Below are 23,891 nucleotides of genomic sequence, written 5' to 3' on the forward strand. Positions count from 1 at the left end.
CTGAAGAGTGAGACTACCAACAAGGGGTGAATCACACCCCACACAGTCATCAACAGTGACAAGAAATTCTAGAATAATGTACGCAACAGGTGAATCACACCCCACACACTCTTCCAACATGACAACAACACTAGAATAATGTAAGCAATGGCTGAGTCACACCCCACACAGCCATCTAACGAGACAAGAAATACTAGAATAATGTACGCAATCGGTGAATCACACCCCACAAAGTCATCCAAAGTGACAAGGAATTCAAGAATAATGTACGCAATGGGTGAATCACCCCCACACAGTCATCCACAGTGACAAATGAAACTAGAATACATGTAAGCAATGGGTGAAAAACACCCGACACAGTCATCACAAGTGACAATGAAATCTAGAATAATTAAACAAATGGGTGAATCACACCCCAAACAGTCATCCAAAGTGACAGGAGGACAATAATAATGTAAGCAAGTGGTGAATAACACCCCACACAGCCATCACACGAGACAAGATAGTATAGAATACATGTAAGCAAGGGGTGACATACCACAACACTGTCACACCTCATATAACCTATGTGGCATTAAAGAACTCATTCATCAACCCCAACATGAATACAAAAAGCAACAAAAGCTACACTCAAAAATGATTATGAGCATGAAACATTACGCTGGCTCAAATGGTGAAAAAAACACAAAATTAAGAGCAAGGTTAAAAGAAAAAATCACATTAAATGGCAACACACTGGCTTTGTTCAAAGTCATAAACGCCTCCAAAGACTAGATATCATCTTGGAAGGCAAACCAGCTATTTGTTGTGCCCACTGATTAGACCATGTGACTATTGTGTCCACTGGCTTGCAACTTGTTCTCTGGGAAACTGCAGCAGGACGGACTCATTACGTCACTTTTGCCGAATGGCTGCAGGTACAAGGTACAGTCAACAATTAATAAAATAAATAAAGCTTTCCCAAAATGTCGTAACCAAGAAAGAAATGCACGTAAATCCTCCCAAACACCAAAGATGTCCACCAAAGCACCGTTGTACATAGAACATCTTTTGAAAATAGGCCTTCCATGCACTCTGTCATCGAAAGAAGTAAGTAAATTTTGCCTCACGTTGTCATTCAAATGTAAGTACCCTTGCGCATATGTCACGTGTCAGCACCAGTATGTGCAATGTACTCACAGGTGCCCATCAATACACGCTGCACATCCCAACACAGGAACGAGATACATGCACAACTGGACCCTGTGCAGTACTATTAGGTCACCACAGACTTCAGATATGGGAGTACCCCTCACCGTCAGGAACACAGGCCCATTATCCAGACTGACCCCAATCCGCCGCCGCCGCTGAAACCACAGGGATCACAGTCGGGAGACTTCCTCTGCCTTGACTGCCAGAAAGATGGCGGCACGCAGACATGAGAAGTTCCAGGTGTCTCCAGGCATGCAGGTGCAGCAAAGCATTCTTGAGCAGTTTGCATCACTGGGAGCACCGCCAGGCGCCGCAGACTTCTCCAAAACACCATCATGCGACACCGTTGACAAGGTACGGTGTGCCCGAGTCCATTTCAAATGCCGCATCGAGTAGCAGCCTAAATGTTCTTTTTAATGTCACACCCTAATGTACTGTAGTCCAGTTGAACTAAGACCAGTAAAATGGCAGCAAATCCAATAAAGGTTGGGGTGAAACCAGCAAGCTTGTACAACACCAGTACATCCTCTCTGTAAATCACACAAGCTCACTAAAAGCTGAGTCCGATCTGCCACTGCCAGGTACTCCTTAGCAAGTTAAAATGACTGCCATGTTGTGCCTTCTTGAAAAACAAAATAAAACAACACACATTCTGGTCCTGCTCAATTCACAGCGGTTCAACTCAAGTTAAGTCAATACTGATGTAAATAGATCAGGTACACCCTGGTTGGGTCCGACCGATCTTGAGGTCACTGGTGGGTCTTAGGGCTGCAGGACTGACTGTTTCAGACTGTACTCTTATTCTCCTTTAATGTTCTTCCTTCTGTAGTTTCTTCAGGCTCTACTTTATTGTAGGTTTTTGTTTCAATCCAGTTGCACGCATAGATTCTTCTTTAAATTGTCGCCAAAAATTAAATAATGAAATGAAGAAGTCCGGTAGTCCAAGTGAAGAAAAGGTAAATTGCTTTATTAAGATGTCATGATAAAGATGTTATGAAGAGCCCCACCAGGAGCAGCCTTCTTGCTGCTAAGCCCATTCTCCAACTGACTCTCTCACTTACCAACATTCCACATAGCACCATCACGTACCAACATTCTACACCACAGTCTCACTGGCTGAGCATCAAGTACAACTACTTTGGGCCTGATTACGATGTCAATCTGAAAGTCTGCGACCAACAGTCATTTTATCCTAGACCGTGTTGGTACCAATCCGGCTGACTAACCGATTACGATGCTTTTCATTGGAAGGGGAACCGTTCAGTCATTCGGAATCAGTTCCAACGGGCATTTGGGGAAACCGAGTTAAAGCTGCTGTATAGTAAAGCGTTATTCCGATCTGTGAGTTTACGGAAGAGGTCTGTCTGAATACCGTTGGGGGTGATTTTTATGAGTACATCCAAGAATGTTATTTCCTGGTTGTTGATATTCCAAGTGAATTCAATGCGATCATCCTTTGAATTCAAATCTGTGAGTGCTAGCTCTAGATTTTCTCGAGAATCCTTCCAAATGAAAAACAAGTCGTCAATGTAACGCACATAAAGTTTTAAGTTGTCAGTCCAATTTTTGTTCGTGTGGATATTGTTGAGTTCAAAGTTCCCCATGTAGATATTTGCGTATGTTGGAGCGGCGCAATTGCCCATAGCCATACCAGACATTTGTAGGTACCATTTCTGATCGAATGAGAAGTAACTATGATATAAAGTGAATATCATGAGTTCCAGGATAAAAGTTTTCAAAGAATCGTTGATGTCAGATCGAAGTAAGGCTTGTTCTACTGCATCAATTCCGCCATTGTGGGGAATTGAGGTGTATAAACTCTTAACATCAGCTGTGCATAATATCACTTTTTCATCCTCGTTAATTTGTATCGATGCGAGTTTATTGAGAAATTCTGTGGTGTCTTTTATGTAGCTTGCCAGATTCAAGACCATTGGTTGAAGATATCGATCGATAAACTTCCCGGTCGGTTCGTGTATAGATCCTCTTGTAGAGACAATTGGGCGGAAAGGAGGGTCCGTGAGATTCTTGTGTATTTTAGGTAGCATAGTGATGGTGGGGCTCCCGGGGCTCCCGGGGTGTTCCACTGTCAGGTAATTTTTTGTTCTTTCGTCTACAAAGCCCCACCATCACTGCCTGTGACCCATAGGGGCATGCATTATTTCAAAGGCCTTGTTTTGTCGACACAGGATTCCTACTTACTCTTTATTATTACAACCTCTGCTTTGCTTGCTAACTAAAGATGGGCATGAACCCTTGCCTTGGACGCATGAATGTCAGCATGCTTTTGAACAATTAAATTAAAAGTTCTGCTTTGCTCTGCACCTGTGCTTGGCACGCCTGATTATAAGAAACCCTTCGTGTTGTACGTACACGAAGCAGCTGGAAATGCACAGGAATTTGGAGTTAAGCAGAGGTTGTGTGCTTATTTTTCTGCTACGCTTGACCTTGTGCCAGAGCCCTCCTGAGTTGTTTAAGAGCTGTTGCGGCGGTCTCTATTCGACAGTCGGCAGGGCTCTTCAATCATGATCTCATAGTAATGGTACCACATGCTGTGGTTGTACTTTTAAATAAAACAAAGATGCAGAAACCTTATCAGTGCTCGTCTGACTGGGTATGAATTAACATTGTTTGCACCTCATATTGCTATCAAAAGTTGTGCCACACTGAATCTGGTCACTTTATTGCTCCTCCCTTCAGAAGTAAAGGACAAGGTTGTCTGTTTAGAACAGAGGAGGAGACGAAGGGATGGGTAGACCTGACTGATGTTCCCTTATCTGATCCTCAAGGGGAACTGTATGTCGATGGCTCTTGTTTCAAATTGTCAGATGGCACCACTACTGCGGCGTATGCTATTACCACGTCACGTGTTCCTCAACAATGAGCCAAAGCTGTGGGATTGATATCTCTTTTGCGAGCATGTGAATTAAGTGAAAGACTGGCTGTGAAGAATTATAATGACACCCAGTATGCCTTCTCGTGGCCCATAATCTTGGACGACTCTGGGCATAGAGAGAATTCTTGACTCCACATGGGACTAAAATTCAACATGGTCAGTTGATAGAGAGACTTCTGACATCTTTGACTCTTCCCAAATGATTGGCAATAGTCAAGTATAGTGCTCATAAAGCAATTACGGATGATGCGGGGAGGGTGACTGCCTTTGCAGACCAGATAGCCAAAGAAACAGCCAGGTCGAGAACGACGAAATTGTTTGTGGCAGGTCCTGCTAGTTGGGTTCCAGATGCTGGTATATTTGAGAATTCGGTGGAATTCGGTGGAAAGTGTTAGAGAGATACAGAGTGAGGCAACAATAGAGGAGTTGGCATTGTGGCAAGAGAGTACAGGGTGTCTAGATGATGAAGGATGTTGGGCTGACAAGTCCGAAAAACAGAGATGGATGCTAACAGATGCATATGTACTTCCGATAGTCACTATGGCACATGGTCCAGCCCATTTAAGCACCAAAGGTATTTATAAACTACTAGAATGTGTGTGGCAGAATGACAATATGTCAAAGGTTGCTGCTCATCTAGTGAAGCACTGTATGATTTGTCTGAGACACAATTCTGGGAAGGATACCCCTACACCTTCTGGTAATTTTGCACCCACTTCTTTCCCTTTTGAGGTACTCCAGATGGACTATATAGAGCTTCAGCGAGATAAGAATTTAAAATATGCATTAGTGGTAGTTTGTGCATTTAGTAAATGGATTGAAGCTTACCCAACAAAAGAAAATACTGCCATGGCGATGGCAAAGGCTCTTATTAAAGCATTTATCCCGCGCTACGGCTTGCCCCATTTGATTTGGAGTGACAACGGAAGTCACTTTAACGCGAAGGTGTTCCACTTGGTGTGCGATGGTTTGCATATCAGAAAAAATTCCATGCAGCTAATCAGTCTCAGTCAACAGGTTTAGTTGAAAAGTACAACGGTACTCTCAAGATAAAATTGGCAAAAATTAAAGAAAATACTGGGTTGCAAAGCTAGATGCTTTACCTCTTGCCCTATTGTCCACTAGAATGACGCCCCATTGTAGAACAGGATTAACACCCTATCACCCCGACCTTCAATTACTGAACTTGCTACCCTAGGAGGCAAAGATTCATCTCACAATTGTTTGTATGACCCACAAAGCCTGCAATACAATACCCTCTTCTAACTGTGCCACTGTATTGGGTGGAAACATCTTCGTGAAGCAACAGCTCCTTACTATTTATTCCACAGAAATTCAAGAAAACATACAACTAATCCTTCTCTGCGATAGCCCCAAAAATGTGGAACTCCCTCCCTTCTGAGATCAGATGCAACCCGTCCACATCCATCTTCAGGAATGAAGTAAAATGTTACTATCCAACAAAGACACTCCTCTGGCTCCCCTTGATTGATTCCTATGCCTATTCTTTGCTGCCTTTTGCCATGCCAGAATATGTTTGGGCCAAGACTTATGCTAGAATATATGCTCCTATCTCGTTTTTCCATATGTGCAATTATATCTCTGTTCTATCCATACTCATCTATATTCGTATGTAGTGTATTTTTATATATTGTATCTATAGTTCCTCCTATTAAAGTTCTCATTTTGTACAATACCTGTAAAGCCCTCTTTCACCAGAAAGGGTATTGTTCGCGCTGCATAAAACTTCTAATAAATACATACATAAATGAATAAATCCAATGACAACTCTTAGAATTATATCAGAAAGATCAGACTTAATGCCATTATGCGAATGCGGGTTGTTAACCCCCACTCCGGTAAGAAGGAACTCAAATCACTCCTAGCCCTCCCTCAGCACAACACAAGGTCGAGCCTCAGAATCACTTTGGACGTTTGGACCACAATAGCCTTTTTTTAAAGTTGTCAGATGTTGACAGCTGTTAATTGCCAAGTCTGCAATGTGTTCCCTCACATTTGGCTCACAAGAGTATTTAAGGGGTGGATATTTAGCAACGCTGTTGTTATCCACTGTTATTAGCATGAGCAGAGGGAAATATTAGTTATAATATTGTTTTATGTGTGAACCCTTTACCAATCACATTTTGAACATATTGGTCGTAATACCATGGCTCATTATTGGGTACCGTTTAGATTTGCATATGACATAATTTCTTTCTTGCTACAGCATGCCGATCTTGTTACACTGAGATCTTTAATTACATTATATATACATGTAATACCATGCTCTATTTTCACATTGTGCTTGCATGCATCATCAATACTATTCGATATCTTATGCATCCTTTAGTTATCATGTCTGATTACTCCTCATGACGTACATTCACATTACGTCAGGTGACACCCTGTATTCACACATGCTTTCTTATTAGATGATAAGTTAACATGTCATGCTTACCAATTATTGGACAGGGGTGATGATAAAGATAATTGTTTTAGGAGATTTTTTTATAGAGAGATGGGGATTGGGAACAACCTTTTCAGATGTGGAAGTCTGTAACAGAGTCTGTGGTTGGACAAACTTTTTTAAATTCCTCAAGACCTCGACCAAGATAAGGCAATAATGAAACAATAATAAGTCACCTCGTCTCAGTTAAATACACTTGAAGAATGGCAAGTAGACCCCAACCTTTTTTTCAGGATGTATTAAAGAAACCCCACCAGAAAATGCCCATTTGATAAATATTCCACATTTCTCCCACACAATATACACACATCACCACACAAACCATAACAATTTAAAGAAGACGAACAGAATTATGAAGAAAAAAAGACTTTAGTATACCCAAAACTACATGCTGAAATGCTGTAAATAAAACTTGTGCTAATTGGTTCTATAATTAATCAACCATATATACATTAAAACAAGCAGGAGAAGCATACTATCATACTGTGAAGTGGGGCAAGATGGATTGGAGAGGTTACTACAAGCCCCATTTTATGCCGATCTATTAGCTTTAGATTTTTAAATATTAGAACAAACCAAGCTAACCAGACCACTGCATCTAACAATCTCGCATGTTCATTGGCCTCTAGGAGGACTGAGCTTCTACTTGAATTTTGTTTCCTGCAGTCACATGTTCTTCACTAAAACAGGCTTTGTGCTATCTTGCCGTGCAGGGCCATCAGCAGCTACATTCTTGAGATGCCTGTTAATGAAGAAGGTCAAGTTCAAGAAAGCCTCCAAGTGCAAATGTCCCCTTTTCACCTGCCCAAATCCCCATGTCCAGTCTGATCTCATTCACTTTCGAGCTCTCTTAACTTTTATTCTAGATCCAAGGAGAAGCTTGGAAATATTTCGAGTTTTAATGTTTCCCATACATTTATAAACATCTGATGTTATTCACTTTCTCAAAGGTACTGTGGTACATTTACTATTTACCTAAACTCAGCTTAAATTCTTTGGATTGCTGATCTTCAATTATCTCTTCTTCTCACTACTTGTAATCTTCAAGGTTGGTTTGAGTTACCCGAGGCTGTTCATACTGTGAGATCTCCGGTATATTATAAATGCATTAGTCCACTCTGGAACCCAATTACCATCTACAGGGCTATACAAAGACATATCTTCCAAATGTTTTCTTTTCCAAAGTTCTCGTCACAGGTTCTCCTATATCCCATAATCTGGTGATGAATCCACCTTGAAAAGCACAATGGGCCACAAGGGAGTTCCATTATAGGCTAGGGCTGCTCTCAATTTTGTATTGGCTTTAGCCATCTGGTGCAGAGGAAGCCTTTTGGGAGTTTTAGTCCCTGAGCCCATTGTAGTGCATCTAGTTTCAGTCCATATTCCCAATATTATTAGTTGCTACCATATTGTTAAACAGCTGAGGCTGCTGCCAGGGCACAGGAAGTTATGGCAAGGTCCAGAACAGCAGACTACCAATATAACGAATCAGCAAACTTTGAATTGTAAACTATTATTTGTACTACTCATGGATCCTTGTTTCTTTACCTACAGGTGTTTCTTATAGCAGTTTTTGGAGATGAACATCTTTTGAGTGGTATTCTCCCAGTACTTTGCCGCCTTTTGTTAAATCTGTTTTTGCTAGCCATAAGACAATCAGCGGTAAAGAGCGTGTGCCCTCCCTTCTAGACATAGGTAAAGTGGCACACACCTAACCGTTACATTTAGTTTACTGATAAGTCCAAAGTATGTGGTACTACATACTTGAGACTTCTGCTTACGTAATTCTCATAGACTTGGTCCATTAATTCTGGTGTGGTCAGTAATACTCCTTAACTCCAGCCATGGGTACTCATAGTACGGCATGCGGGGCCTCCAGCGGCCCGGCAAGCCTTCCCTGGCGGCCCGCGGACCTTGAGAAATCGTACCCCTGTTTTAATTTTTTTTTTTTTAAAGAGAGTGTCTGCAGCAGTGTGAGAGACTGCTGCTCTGTGGGGGCCGGGTGATCCTAGCGATAGCCAGAGTAAAGCTGCAGGCCTAAGAAGAGGTGAAATACAACACCGCATCATTAACATGCAAATGGTCTTTTAATGACCTGTGAAGTGCTCGGGGCAGCTGTGTGTGTGTGTGTGCCCTGAAGCTGTCTCAGCCCGGGCACACACAGGCAGGGTGAAATGACAGTGGGTGACAGAGGGAGTGAGAGGGAGGGTAAGGGAGGGGGACGGAGAGGGAGTGAGACGGAGGGAAAGGGAGTGAGAGGGAGGGAAAGGGAGTGAGACGGAGAGGGAGTGAGAGGGAGGGAAAGGGAGTGAGACGGAGAGGGAATGAGAGGGAGGGAAAGAGAGGGAGAGTGAGAGGGAGGGAAAGGCAGGGAGAGGGATGGAAAGGGAGTGAGACGGAGAGGGAGATAAAAAGAGAGGGAAAGGGAGTGAGAGGGAAAGGGAGTGAGAGGGAGGGAAAGGGAGGGAGAGGGAGGGAAAGGGAGAGAGAGGGAGAGGGAGATGGAGAGGCAGAGAGACGGAGGGAGAGAGAGAGAGAGAGAGAGGGAGTGAGACAGTCAGAGTGAGTGAGACAGAGGGGGACAGGTAGTGTGATAGGGAGTGAGAGGGAGTGAGGCGGGCAGAGAGAGTGAGATAGAGGGAGACAGGGAGGGAGAGAGGGAGAGAGAGTGCTAGAGTGAGGGAGGGAGACTGAGAGAGAGATAGAGAGAGAAAGAGAGAGAGAGATGTGTGTATGCCGGGTTTGGTGGCTCAGTGGACGAAGGCATCTGCTGCAGGGACCTGTGATCAACCTCATGGTCAGTTTTTTGTTGCTCTAGACCCGCCCACTCCCCCAATGACCCCGCCCCCACCGGTGCGGCCCTCGGGCACAAACCAAACTGTAAATTTGGCCCCCGAGAGAAAGTTTGTGAGTACCCATGCTCTAAGTCGATAATGCCCTGATATCAGCAACCCCAGGGAAGGGAATATAGGGTACTTCACTGGGAACTTTGAAATGAGGTAATTTGATGTGCAAGGGTCTGAAATGGGTTATGGCTGTGCATAGCTTTCTGTTCTTAACATATTCATGATTGGTTACTAACAAGTAAACAGCTAAATTCAGTTATGTGGTTCATGGTGTTAAGAGCAGTTACTTCTGTCACTTCCAGTTAAAAACTCTGAAGAAATAGAATCACTCAATTGCACACAACTCACATTTATTGTCAATATTCATAATCATATAGCTTGGTGCAGAACATGACTATTTTCCGTAACCCAAGAAGGTGTCCAGTAAATCTTGCACTAGAAACAATGCTAGGAGATTTTAAACATGCTACTGATCAACAGCAAATCTGCCTTTTTGTTAGATGTTCAAATTCTAAATATCTGGTACACATTTTTAGTGGTGCTTTTAAATAGGCCCCCTAAAAAATATAATAATATTTTGTGCTTCCTCCAATTTTAAATATTTTAACTATTATATATCTGTACTGTTCTTACTCACCTGCACAACAATGTGAACCCACTGCTCCATAACAATTCTCCCCAGCGTCATAACTTTTATTGGAGCCTGCAAGCCCTTTACTGTTTTGTAGTGAAACACAATTTCTTTTTCAGAGATTGTGATTTTGAACATGGGCCGCCCACCAACTGCTTTCTCTGCAACACACCTATGGAAAAACAACACAGAAGAAACAAATCAAAAACGTGCAATTAAAAGATTGGGTGAAACAGACCTAAAAAAAACAATGTGAATGTGAAATACCATATTTTTTCAACTTTTTTGCTATGAGATTTTAATTTAAATAAATTGTTTTCCATGTGTTTCTTTTATTATCCTATTGTAATTTCTTTTGTAGCTTTTGGTTTTAATTCGAATTTGGATTAATAGATGGGTTTAGCTATGCTTGTGTAGGCGAGTTTATTGGGGAAGAACAATTGTTACTTACCTGTAAACAGGTGGTTCTCCAGTATTGGTGTCTTTCATAGATTCACATGCTTGAATATTCCCCGTCGTCGGAGTGGGAGTCCCACGGTAAATAAAATAGCAATAAATACTAAATATATAATAAAATATAATAAATATATATATAAACATAGTAAGGAAAAACCCAAAAAATGCATACAAGAAGCATAGGGTACCTAACCAAAAATTTCTCCATAGGAATGCATGGGAATATAACAGTTGCAATGCAGCCTATCCTTGTCATTATGTTAGTCCAAACTGCAGCCAATCAGGCGCCAGCAGCCCTCTAGAACCTTCTCCTCAGAGCTCAAGCTCTCAGATTTTCGTAGCACAAGAGTGACCACAGAGTCTATGAGGAGAAGAGAGCCTCTGAGGGGAGGATGGGAGGGTCGCATGTGAATCTATGAAAGACTGGAGAACCACCTGTTTACAGGTAAGTAACAATTGTTCTTCTCCAGTATTGGGGTGTCTTTCATAGATTCACATGCTTGAATATAGAATAGTTAGCAGTCCGTATCCCAACACAAAGTTTCCAGAATGCAATGTATTAACAAAAGGTTGGAATCAACGGGTGTAATGACCCATGTCATAGAAGTTATACAATATATGTGTATATAGAGAAGACATGCATAAAACTGGAAACTAGTAGGAGGAGGGTAGAACAGAGGCTCACCTTATTGAAAAAGATTACGGAGCACAGCTTGTCCCACTGCGGTATCTCCTTCAGCCATGGCACCCAGATTGTAGTGCTTTGTGAACATGTGCCTGCTGGACCACGTGGCTGCTCTGCAAATCTGATGCAATGGAACTCCGGCAAAGAGTGCAGTCGAAGAGGCCATAGATCTGGTAGAGTGGGCCCGTACTGCAGTCTGTAAAGGCTTTCCCGCTTTCTGATGGCAGAAAGCAATCGCCGAAGCCACCCAGCGGGCTACCGTAGGTTTGGTGACTGGCCGCCCCTTTTGAAAGCGGCCATAGGCCACAAAGAGCTGATCCGACTTTCGGAACTGGGCAGTTCTGCTGATGTAAAACTTTAAACATCTTCTAATGTCCAAAGAGTGCAAGCGTTGTTCCGCAGGAGATTGCGGGTTGGCAAAGAAAGACTTCAGTATAACAGGCTCATTAATATGGAAGTCTGAAGGCACTTTTGGAAGAAAAGTAGGGTTAGTGCGTAAAAGCACAGAATCCGGTTTAAATTGTAGAAATGGTGGTTTGATCGTGAATGCATGCATATCACTCACTCGACGTGAAGACGTCAAAGCAAGTAAAAGCGCGACCTTCCAGGTGACATACTTGAGGTCTGCTTTATGGATTGGTTCAAAAGGTGCAGTCATTAATTGTGATAGGACAATGTTGAGGCGCCACTCGGGAGGGGGACGCCGAACTGGTGGAAAAGTCCGAAGAAGTCCCTTGAAAAATTGACGTATTAACCTGGATGAACATAGGGAGGCGGAGCCATCATGGCGGAAGCGTGATATTGCCGCCAGAAAAACTCTTAAAGTAGCATGTGACAAACCCGACTGAGCCAGTTGGAAAAAGAAAGGGAGGAGCTCAGCGGGCGTGGCACGCAAAGGATGTACTCCGGCGTCTGCACACCAGTGGCAAAAGCGTTTCCATTTCAACTTATAGGTTTTTATAGTTGATGGAGCCCTGGCCTGAGCAAGGATGTTACGACACTCCTGAGGGATGGTTAGATGTGCAAATTCGCAGTGTTCAGGTTCCAGGCTGATAAGCTCAGAGAAGAGGGGTCTGGATGGTATATTTGACCCCTGTTCATGGAGAGAAGATCCATTCGAGGATGAAGAAGAATGGGTTTGCATTGAGACAGGAGTAGCAGCTCCGAGAACCACGCCTGTCGTGGCCACCTGGGAGCAATCAGAAGGATGTGGCAGGGTTCTCTCCGAATCTTCCAAAGTACTCGTGGCACTAGAGGGATCGGAGGAAAGGCGTAGGCGAAGAGATTCGACCAATCCATCAAAAGGGCATTGCCTTGGGATCCTTTGTGGGGATGCCAGCTTGCGTAAGCGGGGCATTTGCGGTTCTCTGGAGCCGCAAAGAGGTCGATTTCCGGGAATCCCCAACGACGAAAGACCATATTGAGTGTTGGCTGGTGGAGTTCCCACTCGTGGTTGGATGATCTGGATCTGCTTAGGGAATCCACCAGAAGGTTGGACAACCCCGGAAGATGAACTGCGGTGATCGTGATCTGATGATTGATGGACCAGTCCCAAATCGCCTCTGCCAGGCGGGATAACACCGGAGATTTTGTTCCGCCCTGCTTGTTTATGTAATGCATGCAGGTTGTGTTGTCCGTCTGTATGAGAACCGACTCCCCTTGCAGCACTGGTTGAAATGATTTTAGGGCTAGAAAGATAGCCATGAGCTCCAATTTGTTGATGTGCCATGTCTTTTGATGCGAAGTCCATTTCCCCTTGACGGAAAGGTCTTGGAGGTGAGCTCCCCAACCCTCCAGGGATGCATCCGTCGTTAAAGTTATATCCGGGGCGTTGAACAGAAAGGACGTGCCTGCCGCTAGCTGATGTGGTTGTGCCCACCATCTGAGCGCTTTCTTCATGGGGACAGTGATGGTGACCTGATCGTTGAAGGAAACGGTGACTTGACGCCACTGTTTGTCCAGAGCCTGTTGGATAGGCCGCGCTCGTAGTCGGCAATGAGGGACAAGAGCGATGCAGGACGAAGCCATCCCTAGAAAGGACTTCAACAAACGGACTGAAGCGCACCTCTTTGCCAGAAGTAGCAAAACTAATCGGAGAATCCTTTGCTGACGTTCCCGGGAGACAAACGCCTTTGCTAGTTTGGTGTCCAGCGTTGCTCCTAGGAAATCCTTGCAAGTTGTTGGCTGCAATTGAGATTTCTCCAGATTGATGGACAGACCCAAGGAACGGAATACTGTCTGACAAATGGAAGTATGGTGTTGGAGTTGTGAGCGGGATTGCGACTTCAGGAGGCAGTCGTCGAGATATGGGAATATCTGGATGCCTTGGAGACGAAGAAAGGCCATGACCGGAGCCAACATTTTTGTAAAGACTCGGGGGCCGACCGGAGGCCAAATGGAAGGACCTTGAACTGGAAATGAAGGTGCCCCACCTTGAAGCGCAGGAACTTTCGATGACCTGCGAGTATTGGGACATGGAAGTAGGCGTCTCGGAGATCGATGGTCATCATGAAATCTCCGACAGAGAGTAAACGCAAGATTTCGGTAAGCGTTAGCATACGGAAGGTCTGATCCTTTAGATAGTGATTGAGTGCTCTCAAGTCCAATATGGGTCTCCACTCTCCGTTTTTCTTGACGATAAGGAAAAAACGGGAATAAAACCCCTTCCCTCTCTGAGACTTTGGTACTACTTCCACTGCACCTTTTTGAATGAGAAGGCGAACTTGATGAAACAGTTCCTTGAGGTGCGGAGGTGGTGGTCCGGAAGGTGGCGTTGGAGGAGGTACCTCAACAAATTCCAATGCATGGCCTCTTTTCACAATGTCGAGTACCCAACGGTCCGTAGTAATGGAGGACCATTGAGAACCAAACAGAGAGATTTGACCTCCAATTCTCCATTCGACAGACAAGTCATTGACGTTTGTTGGATTGTCCCCTGAAAGTGGACTTTCCTCTGTAATTTCTGGCAGGTTGCTGACGGGAAGACTGTTGACGGTTACCGGTGAACCGTTGGTTACCTTGGTTAAAGGACCGATATTGACTGCTTCCTCCACGAAAAGTGGATGTAGTGCCACGTCCTCGAGCACCCCGAAAGGGCTGCTTCTTGAATTGAAGAGTACCCAAAGCACGTGCCGTGTCCGTGTCCTTTTTTATGGATTGTAGCGCTTCATCAATATGCGCTCCAAATAATGACTCGCCGTCATATGGCATATCCAGGATTCTTGTCTGAACTTCCTGTCGAAACGAAGTTGAGCGTAACCAACCTTGTCGACGCAGAACGGCTGCTCCAGCGAGTTGGCGAAAACCAGTGCAGGCCACATCCACTGCACAATCAATGAGTTCCTCTGCAGTTCTTTCTCCTTCTTGCAGAATTTTCTGTGCTTCTGCCTTGGAAGCATCCGGGAGTAGCACCACATAGGCGGACATATCAGCCCAAGCCTGACGGTCATACCGACCTAAGATAGCCATAGCGTTAGCTACTCGAACCGTCGTAGAGGACATGGAGGAAAATTTACGCCCATAGCATCTAGGCGACGGCCCTCTCGGTCTGGAGGAGCGGTGATTGTAGACGCTGGATTCTTCGAACCTCTTTGAGCTCCCTGCGTGAAAACAGAATCGGGCTTAGGTTGACCTGTAAGGCATGCTGGAGATCCCACCGGCGCCTTGTATTTCTTTTCCAACCTCGGCAGTTGTGCTGGTAAAGAGTTAGGTGTTTTCATTAATTTGACTCCTTCAGTCCAGATGAAGTCTATAATCGGGACTGTGTGTATTTGTTTCAATGGTTGGTTCTTGAAATCATATAGGAAGCAATCTTCCTCTCTGTGGGCTCGTGGTAATTTGAACCGTTGCGCCGCCCTGTCCATTAATTGGTGGAAACCTGCAATATCCACTGGAGGAGAATCCCCTGGCGGCACCTGAGAAGGGGATGGTGTCTGAGCACGATAGTCAACCCACTCCGCTAAATGTTCTTTACCATCCTCATCCACATCAGAAACTTCTCCATCCTCACGCTCTGGAGGATTCTCGTCATCATCATCATCTGGATAAATGGTAGTGTGAACTCGAACTGATGTACTCCTGTGAACAGTAACAGGCGGCGCCGGTTGTGGAGGAGCCAGTGCCGGCTCCGTAACTGGGTTCAACACCGATGGGACAGCAGTAACCTGTGGAGATGGTGGGAATCGTTGATTGTAATCTTCCAACATACTTTGGAGGTTCGATATCATTGATATAGGCAACATCGCAGCTGGTACTTGAGGGTGAGTTGCTTGATGTTGGCCATACTGATCCTCTTCATCGTTACTGAAGTCTTGGCACTTTATGTTCAAGTCCGAAAGACTTTGAGCTTGGTCATCAGACTCTTGATCTGAATCAGTAGCAAACAAAGGAGATGGAGGATTAATCATTTCTCCTTCTGTAAAAGTCCCGAACTGGACCGATTTGCTGGACTGTAGAGGCAATAAAGGCATTGAAGCAAATGAAGAGGCTGGCGTGGAAACTGTGTCCTGCGTACGCGTCGACGGCATAACCTCAGTCGTCTTCTGCGAGGGAACTGTCTTGGATGCCGTCGCCGACAAGGAGACCGTCGACGGCGTAATCTTCATGGGCATCGTAGTCGCCGTCGTCGACGGAACCTTCACTTTCAAGGTCTTCGTCGACGGAGCCGTCGTCGACGTAGCGGTCGTCGACGGAGCGGTCGTCGACGTAGCGGTCGTCGACGGAGCGGTCGTCGACGGAGCGGTCGTCGACGGAGCGGTCGTCGACGGAGCGGTCGTCGACGGGACAGATGGAACAGGTCCTCTCGTTGACGGGACAGATGTCGACGGTACACTCGTCGTCGATGGCGTAGACGACCCCAGAGTCTTCCATCCTTTCGTCGACGATGACTGGGTCGTCGACGAGTGAACTCTCTTCGTCGACAAAGATGAAATTGGAATTAAAGAAGAAACAGTCTTAGAACTGAGAACCACTCTCATCGACGACGAAGACGTCGACGCCGAAGCCGACGACGATCCAGAGGCCAGCGTCGTAGTGACTGTCGTCGTCGATTTTGATCCAGAGACAGCCATTCTCGTCGACGGAGCTGAAACTACCGTCGTCGACGGAAAATCCGTTTTCTTCACAGAAAAACTGAAATTTGAAGCAGAAGGAGCCTGAGAGCTATGTCTCGTGGGCCCAGACGTGGTAGGTAATGGTGAAGACACCGCAGGGGTCAAAGCGAGGGATAGTTTCCTCTTTTTAAGAAATGGGGAAGGCACCTCCTGCACACTACCACGCTTAGAAGCTGCTTTAGACCGGCCTGACACAAGACTTTCAGCATCAGAAAGTATATTGTCTTTGTCCTTTAGCCTTTGAAGCCAAACTAGTAAGCGGCCTTCTCTGTCCTTAAGAGTTTTCTCTGAGAATTTTCTACAGAGCTTACAGGTTCCAACTTCATGGTCCGGGTAAAGGCAGTAAATACACTTACTGTGTAGGTCGTCATGAAATAATCTCAGCTTTCCACAGGAGGAACAAGCTCTGAAGAGAGACTTCTTACTTGAAGACATTGTGGAGAAACTGGAAACACTTGAAGAGAAGAAAACTGAGCAGAGCTCAGGGAGACTCCCTCACACACGACGTGCGGTAGAAAATCTGAGAGCTTGAGCTCTGAGGAGAAGGTTCTAGAGGGCTGCTGGCGCCTGATTGGCTGCAGTTTGGACTAACATAATGACAAGGATAGGCTGCATTGCAACTGTTATATTCCCATGCATTCCTATGGAGAAATTTTTGGTTAGGTACCCTATGCTTCTTGTATGCATTTTTGGGGTTTTTCCTTACTATGTATATATATATATATTTATTATATTTTATTATATATTTAGTATTTATTGCTATTTTATTTACCGTGGGACTCCCACTCCGACGACGGGGAATATTCAAGCATGTGAATCTATGAAAGACACCCCAATACTGGAGAAACCTTGTTCCGTTTAACGAGTCAAAGTTTCCCAGGTATGGCTGTCATCACTCAAGGCATAGCTAAGCCATCGTGACCCATTTGTGGAAAATGAAATCTGGACTAATGCTGATTAAACCCGTCAAGCCATCATAACAGCTCAGGGGAGGGGGCAGTGAACATAAGAGTTAAGAGGAGATGGTAGTGAATATAACAGATGAAGGGAGGGGGTAGCGTAATTGGAGAAGAAAATTGGAGGCCAGAGGCTTTGGTGATGGTGGGAAGGGGCAGGGTCAACAGGGGCTTGGGTGATGGGTGTCAGAGTGGGGGGGTTGTAGTCAAGACAAGTATGGGGAAATGCACTGCCCACCAAAACAATAAACAGAGAAGGGGAGGCTGACGCTGGGCAGCTGCAATCAACCTGTTGCCCTGAGCAGCTCCGTACAGATGCAGACGTTGGTGTCACTGCTGCAATTTGTTGATGAAACTGACCAACTTTAGGAAGCCAATGAGATATTTTTTTTAATCTGCAAGTTTGGGGACTTTGCAAGTTCCCACACCCATAGTGGGCCCGATTCACAAAGGTAAAGTTAGGCTAAAGTCGTGAATACCGAAAGCCAAACTTTACGACTTTCAGTATTCACAAAGGGCATTTACAAGTAGTAAATGTCCTTTGTGAATACCGAAAGTCGTAAAGTTAGACTCTCATCTAACTTTACCTTTGTGAATCGGGCCCATAGTTCCTATGTTTGCCTTGCAAGTCAACACAATATCAGCATCTGCTTTTAAGAGGATAAGAAAATGTCTTGTAAGACGAAAGGATTTATAGTTGAGATCTAAGTTGCAGGGTGTACCACTGTCCACACACAAGTATAACAACCAATTATAACTAATGCAATCATACATGTTTATTCACTGAAACAATCAAGCAATCCTCATCTATGCAATCCTCATCTATGTATTCTGTTCTGTAATAATGCTGTTGTAGACTGCTGCTGATAAACGCTGAGATAACTGATCCCATCAGCGTGAGAGTTGAAGTTTAGAAATATTTCGATATTTTTCTTCCAAATTCACTCCAAAACAATTCAGCAGCTTGTACACATGTGGGTTAGGTGACTAATGGCCAGTCCTCGTCGCTAATTTGAAGTAAGCCCACACAACCACAAATGATAAGACAGGTATCATTTATTAGCCATTAGTCACAAGAGCTCCCAGGAACTGACAAACAGAGATCCTAGGGCAGTATTCAAAGCTAAACATTCTGTATCCATAGGAATGGACATGACCAGATAATGTTCTAATAGAACATAGACATAGAAGAAAGGGACTTACTACAGTTTCAGCGACGATATAGTTAAAAATTTGCATTTAAAAAACCTTTGAAATTCACTGAAAAAACCATAAGTTTCAGAGACATTATAGTTTGGAATTAGCATTTAAAAAACCTTTGAAGTTCACTGAAAAAACCATATGTTTCATGAGTGTTATAGTTAGCTGGACATTTCACTCATACAAAACCATAGAAATTCCTCCGTTATAGTTGGTTGTGCTAACTATAACTCGCGCGCCCGCAATGCACTGCTGATGATGTCACATATTACATCATTCACGACATGGTCAGTGACATCACTGATGACATCTCAAAGACATCACTGATGATATCACTGATGACATCATCCACGTGACAATCTGATACACCTCATCACACACTAGTATAACCTTTGATCACTCACTGTAAAATACAGAGTACCATAGTTGACACACACACACACACACAACTGTCCATTCACCCACAGGATCACTTATACATGCAGGCACTGATCAATGGTAACACTATCAAATGTACTCATACACCTATATAGACATTGACACATCAGCCGTCATCCTAGTCAGTTATGCTACTCATTCATGAAAATAATCAATAACACTTACATTTACTCACCTACACAGTTATACACTCAACACCTGTGTTAATACACTCATTCATACAATTACTCTCACAATCACTGACTCTTACGTATACTTATTTATATACACCAACTCTCATATACAATTCCTTTTATTTTTCTACTTATTGGAGATGTACCACTGACACATATATTCACATACCAACACACAAATAAACACATTAAGACACCCAAACAACTTTTTCCATAAACACTCCTAAACCCATATGCCTAGACAATCAACCACTCACACATCTATGCATAGAGTTATAACTCCCCCACCCAACCACAGATTCACTCAGTCTCCCTTACAAATACTCAGCCAACTAATCACTAACTAATATAGACACTCATGTAGTTAGTGACCAATTGATGCAGCAGGTTATAAAACAACAGAGACAGTGATATACACATTCACATAGTTTCTTTACTAACCCATATATTTAGTGAGACACATTTAAGTACTCACTTAACAAACAGTCAGACAGCTAGTAAATCCTCCATCCAGACAGTTATATATACACTCAATCTTCAATACAGATTGGTATATGTATAATAGATATTTAAATTTCAAACAAAACCACATTCACTGGATGATGTCATTTGAGATGTCATCAGTGATGTCACTGACCATGTCATGAATGATGTAATATGTGACATCATCAGCAGTGCATTGTGGGTGCACGAGTTATAGTTAGCACTACCAACTATAACGGAGGACTTTCTATGGTTTTGTACGAGTGAAATGTCCAGCTAAATATAACACTCATGAAACCTATGGCTTTTTCAGTGAATGTATATATATATATATATACATATACTACCTTATGGCTATTCTTCTGATTCGGTTACGAATACAGCCTGGACCCGCCTTGGTAGCAGGAAGATTGGAGCTGTTGAGGTATTTACCTCTCCAGGGCTAAACTGAGGTCCGCGTTATGCCCCTGCCTATTGGATTCCTAACACCGACGGCTGTGGCATACAGGGAACTCGAGGAGAGACCTGTTTTTTGGACATTCGGCGAAGTGCACCACCTTCCCTGTTAGCTTTCAGTGGCTCTGCATCAGTGAACTTTCAACAGACCCCTGTAATTTTCACTAACCTGCATTTTCTACTACATAGCATTGTGGGTTTTGCAGTCCAAGAATCATCATGTCAGCGGAGGAGGTGCGGAAACCACGTGACTTACACTCTTAAGGCAGCTGGAAAAGATCAGACGGTGATGCATGGGTCCGGTGTTTGGGCGCTGAAGAAGGGAATGCCCGAAATGCATTCGCCGCCACCGGAACAGAGGTCTGAGAAATAAATCTCTTCAACCTTTCCCCTTGGGTTCCTGCTCTTTTCTTTCGAATGGAGATATATATATATATATATATATATATATATATATATATATATATATATATATATATATATGTGTGTATATATATATATATATATATATATATATATCCTGTGCACCGTCTGTCTCCCAGCATGCACGCTCGCGCAACACAGCAAGCAGACTCCGGACACAGACCTCGAGGTGTGTAAAGATTTATTTACGCAGAAAGAGTCATATATATATATATATATTCCGCTCCGTGGGATTGTCCAAAAAGCGGGTAGCACTCGAGCCTGCGTGCGCCTTCCCCAAGGCGTTAGTTGGTATGGGCAGTTGCATGCTTGTAACATCACTCCTGTCCTCATCCATCGCGCAGCTCCACATGTGAGACCCCTTGGATAGAGGGTCTCGTGGCCCCCGTTTCTTCGGGGTGATGCTACCCAGCGGCAGGACCGCCGCTAATACATTCCGCTCCGTGGGGTTGTCCAAAAAGCGGGTAGCACTCGAGCCTGCGTGCGCCTTCCCCAAGGCGTTAGTTGGTATGGGCAGTTGCGTGCTTGTAATAGGCCCGACGCGTTTCGGAAATTATTTTCCTCGTCAGGGGCCAGCAGTAAAGTGCACGACGTCTACCATCTCCCTTTATTAAACCAAGCAAGTGCTTGTGGGAGATGTAGTCCATATTATCCTGGATGGATGCACTTTCAAATTACTGCTCGTTCCAAAGGCTCTAACATGAGCCCCCAAACATCACTCCTGTCCTCATCCATCGCGCAGCTCCACATGTGAGACTCCTTGGATAGAGGGTCTTGTGGCCCCCGTTTCTTCGGGGTGATGCTACCCAGCGGCAGGACCGCCGCTAATACATTCCGCTCCATGGGGTTGTCCAAAAAGCGGGTAGCACTCGAGCCTGCGTGCGCCTTCCCCAAGGCGTTAGTTGGTATGGGCAGTTGCGTGTATATATATATATATATATATATATATATATATATATATATATATATATATAATATATTATATATATATATATGTAAAAACAGAGGTTGCCCCATTGGAATGGTCACACATGGAAGGGAATCAGCACACAGCCCCCGGCCACAGCAACTGCATCGTAACCATGGCCATCACCTCTGCATTCTGCCAAACGCGTTTCGAGCTCTCAATAGCTCTTGATCACTGGCTGCAAAAGATTAGTGGAAACAGCAATAGTGTGCACAAACCCTTTTATTCAATTAGGCACAGTCCCGCCCCAGTGGGCGTCAGCCGCATGGCATGATGGTTAAGGTAGTCCGTGATTGCTGGCTCCATAAATTTCAAACCCAAAGTGGGAAATTAAAAATGTTCCTTGGTGGTGAACGAACATGGAAACGAATGTGCTGCTGCCAATCCAATCCGGAGGTCAGGCCCCCTCCATTTCGAAGCAGTGCCTGTGATTCGCGGCACTCGAATCCGCTCAAGAATCAGCGGGACCATTCCGCGGCCGGACCAGCCGCTAAATTTGCAAAAACAGAGGTTGCCCCATTGGAATGGTCACACATGGAAGGGAATCAGCACACAGCCCCCGGCCACAGCAACTGCATCGTAACCATGGCCATCACCTCTGCATTCTGCCAAACGCGTTTCGAGCTCTCAATAGCTCTTGATCACTGGCTGCAAAAGATTAGTGGAAACAGCAATAGTGTGCACAAACATTTTTACTTCAATTATGCACAGTCCCGCCCCAGTGGGCGTCAGCCGCATGGCATGATGGTTAAGGTAGTCCGTGATTGCTGGCTCCATAAATTTCAAACCCAAGTGGGAAATTAAAAATGTTCCTTGGTGGTGAACAAACATGGAAACGAATGTGCTGCTGCCAATCCAATCCGGAGGTCAGGCCCCCTCCATTTCGAAGCAGTGCCCGTGATTCCCGGCACTCGAATCCGCTCAAGAAGCAGCGGGACCATTCCGCAGCCGGACCAGCCGCTAAATTTGCAAAAACAGAGGTTGCCCCATTGGAATGGTCACACATGGAAGGGAATCAACACACAGCCCCCGGCCACAGCAACTGCATCGTAACCATGGCCATCACCTCTGCATTCTGCCAAACGCGTTTCGAGCTCTCAATAGCTCTTGATCACTGGCTGCAAAAGATTAGTGGAAACAGCAATAGTGTGCACAAACCCTTTTATTCAATTAGGCACAGTCCCGCCCCAGTGGGCGTCAGCCGCATGGCATGATGGTTAAGGTAGTCCGTGATTGCTGGCTCCATAAATATCAAACCCAAGTGGGAAATTAAAAATGTTCCTTGGTGGTGAACGAACATGGAAACGAATGTGCTGCTGCCAATCCAATCCGGAGGTCAGGCCCCCTCCATTTCGAAGCAGTGCCCGTGATTCCCCGCACTCGAATCCGCTCAAGAAGCAGCGGGACCATTCCGCGGCCGGACCAGCCGCTAAATTTGCAAAAACAGAGGTTGCCCCATTGGAATGGTCACACATGGAAGGGAATCAGCACACAGCTCCCGGCCACAGCAACTGCATCGTAACAATGGCCATCACCTCTGTATTCTGCCAAACGCATTTCGAGCTCTCAATAGCTCTTGATCACTGGCTGCAAAAGATTAGTGGAAACAGCAATAGTGTGCACAAACCCTTTTATTCAATTAGGCACAGTCCCGCCCCAGTGGGCGTCAGCCACATGGCATGATGGTTAAGGTAGTCTGTGATTGCTGGCTCCATAAATTTCAAACCCAAGTGGGAAATTAAAAATGTTCCTCGGTGGTGAACGAACATGGAAACGAATGTGCTGCTGCCAATCCAATCCGGAGGTCAGGCCCCCTCCATTTCGAAGCAGTGCCCGTGATTCCCGGCACTCGAATCCGCTCAAGAAGCAGCGGGACCATTCCGCGGCCGGACCAGCCGCTAAATTTGCAAAAACAGAGGTTGCCCCATTGGAATGGTCACACATGGAAGGGAATCAGCACACAGCCCCCGGCCACAGCAACTGCATCGTAACCATGGCCATCACCTCTGCATTCTGCCAAACGCGTTTCGAGCTCTCAATAGCTCTTGATCACTGGCTGTAAAAGATTAGTGGAAACAGCAATAGTGTGCACAAACCCTTTTATTCAATTAGGCACAGTCCCGCCCCAGTGGGCGTCAGCCGCATGGCATGATGGTTAAGGTAGTCCGTGATTGCTGGCTCCATAAATTTCAAACTCAAGTGGGAAATTAAAAATGTTCCTTGGTGGTGAACGAACATGGAAACGAATGTGCTGCTGCCAATCCAATCCGGAGGTCAGGCCCCCTCCATTTCGAAGCAGTGCCCGTGATTCCCGGCACTCGAATCCGCTCAAGAAGCAGCGGGACCATTCCGCGGCCGGACCAGCCGCTAAATTTGCAAAAACAGAGGTTGCCCCATTGGAATGGTCACATATGAAAGGGAATGAGCACACAGCCCCCGGCCACAGCAACTGCATCGTAACCATGGCCATCACCTCTGCATTCTGCCAAATGCGTTTCGAGCTCTCAAGAGC

General features: G+C 44.9%; 1 protein-coding gene across 1 annotated transcript in view; it reads right to left on the reverse strand.

Moving 5' to 3' along the window:
• Positions 1-23,891, reverse strand: part of USH2A (usherin) — a 2,319,650-nt gene that overhangs the window by 2,216,859 nt on the left and 78,900 nt on the right. The window contains exon 2 of the mRNA XM_086925936.1: positions 10,038-10,203. Within this exon, the coding sequence (XP_086782062.1) occupies positions 10,038-10,203 (166 nt within the window). The remainder of the gene's footprint in view (positions 1-10,037; positions 10,204-23,891) is intronic.

The sequence above is a fragment of the Lissotriton vulgaris genome, chromosome 6, assembly GCF_964263255.1.
Source record: "Lissotriton vulgaris chromosome 6, aLisVul1.2, whole genome shotgun sequence".
Taxonomy (NCBI): domain Eukaryota; kingdom Metazoa; phylum Chordata; class Amphibia; order Caudata; family Salamandridae; genus Lissotriton; species Lissotriton vulgaris.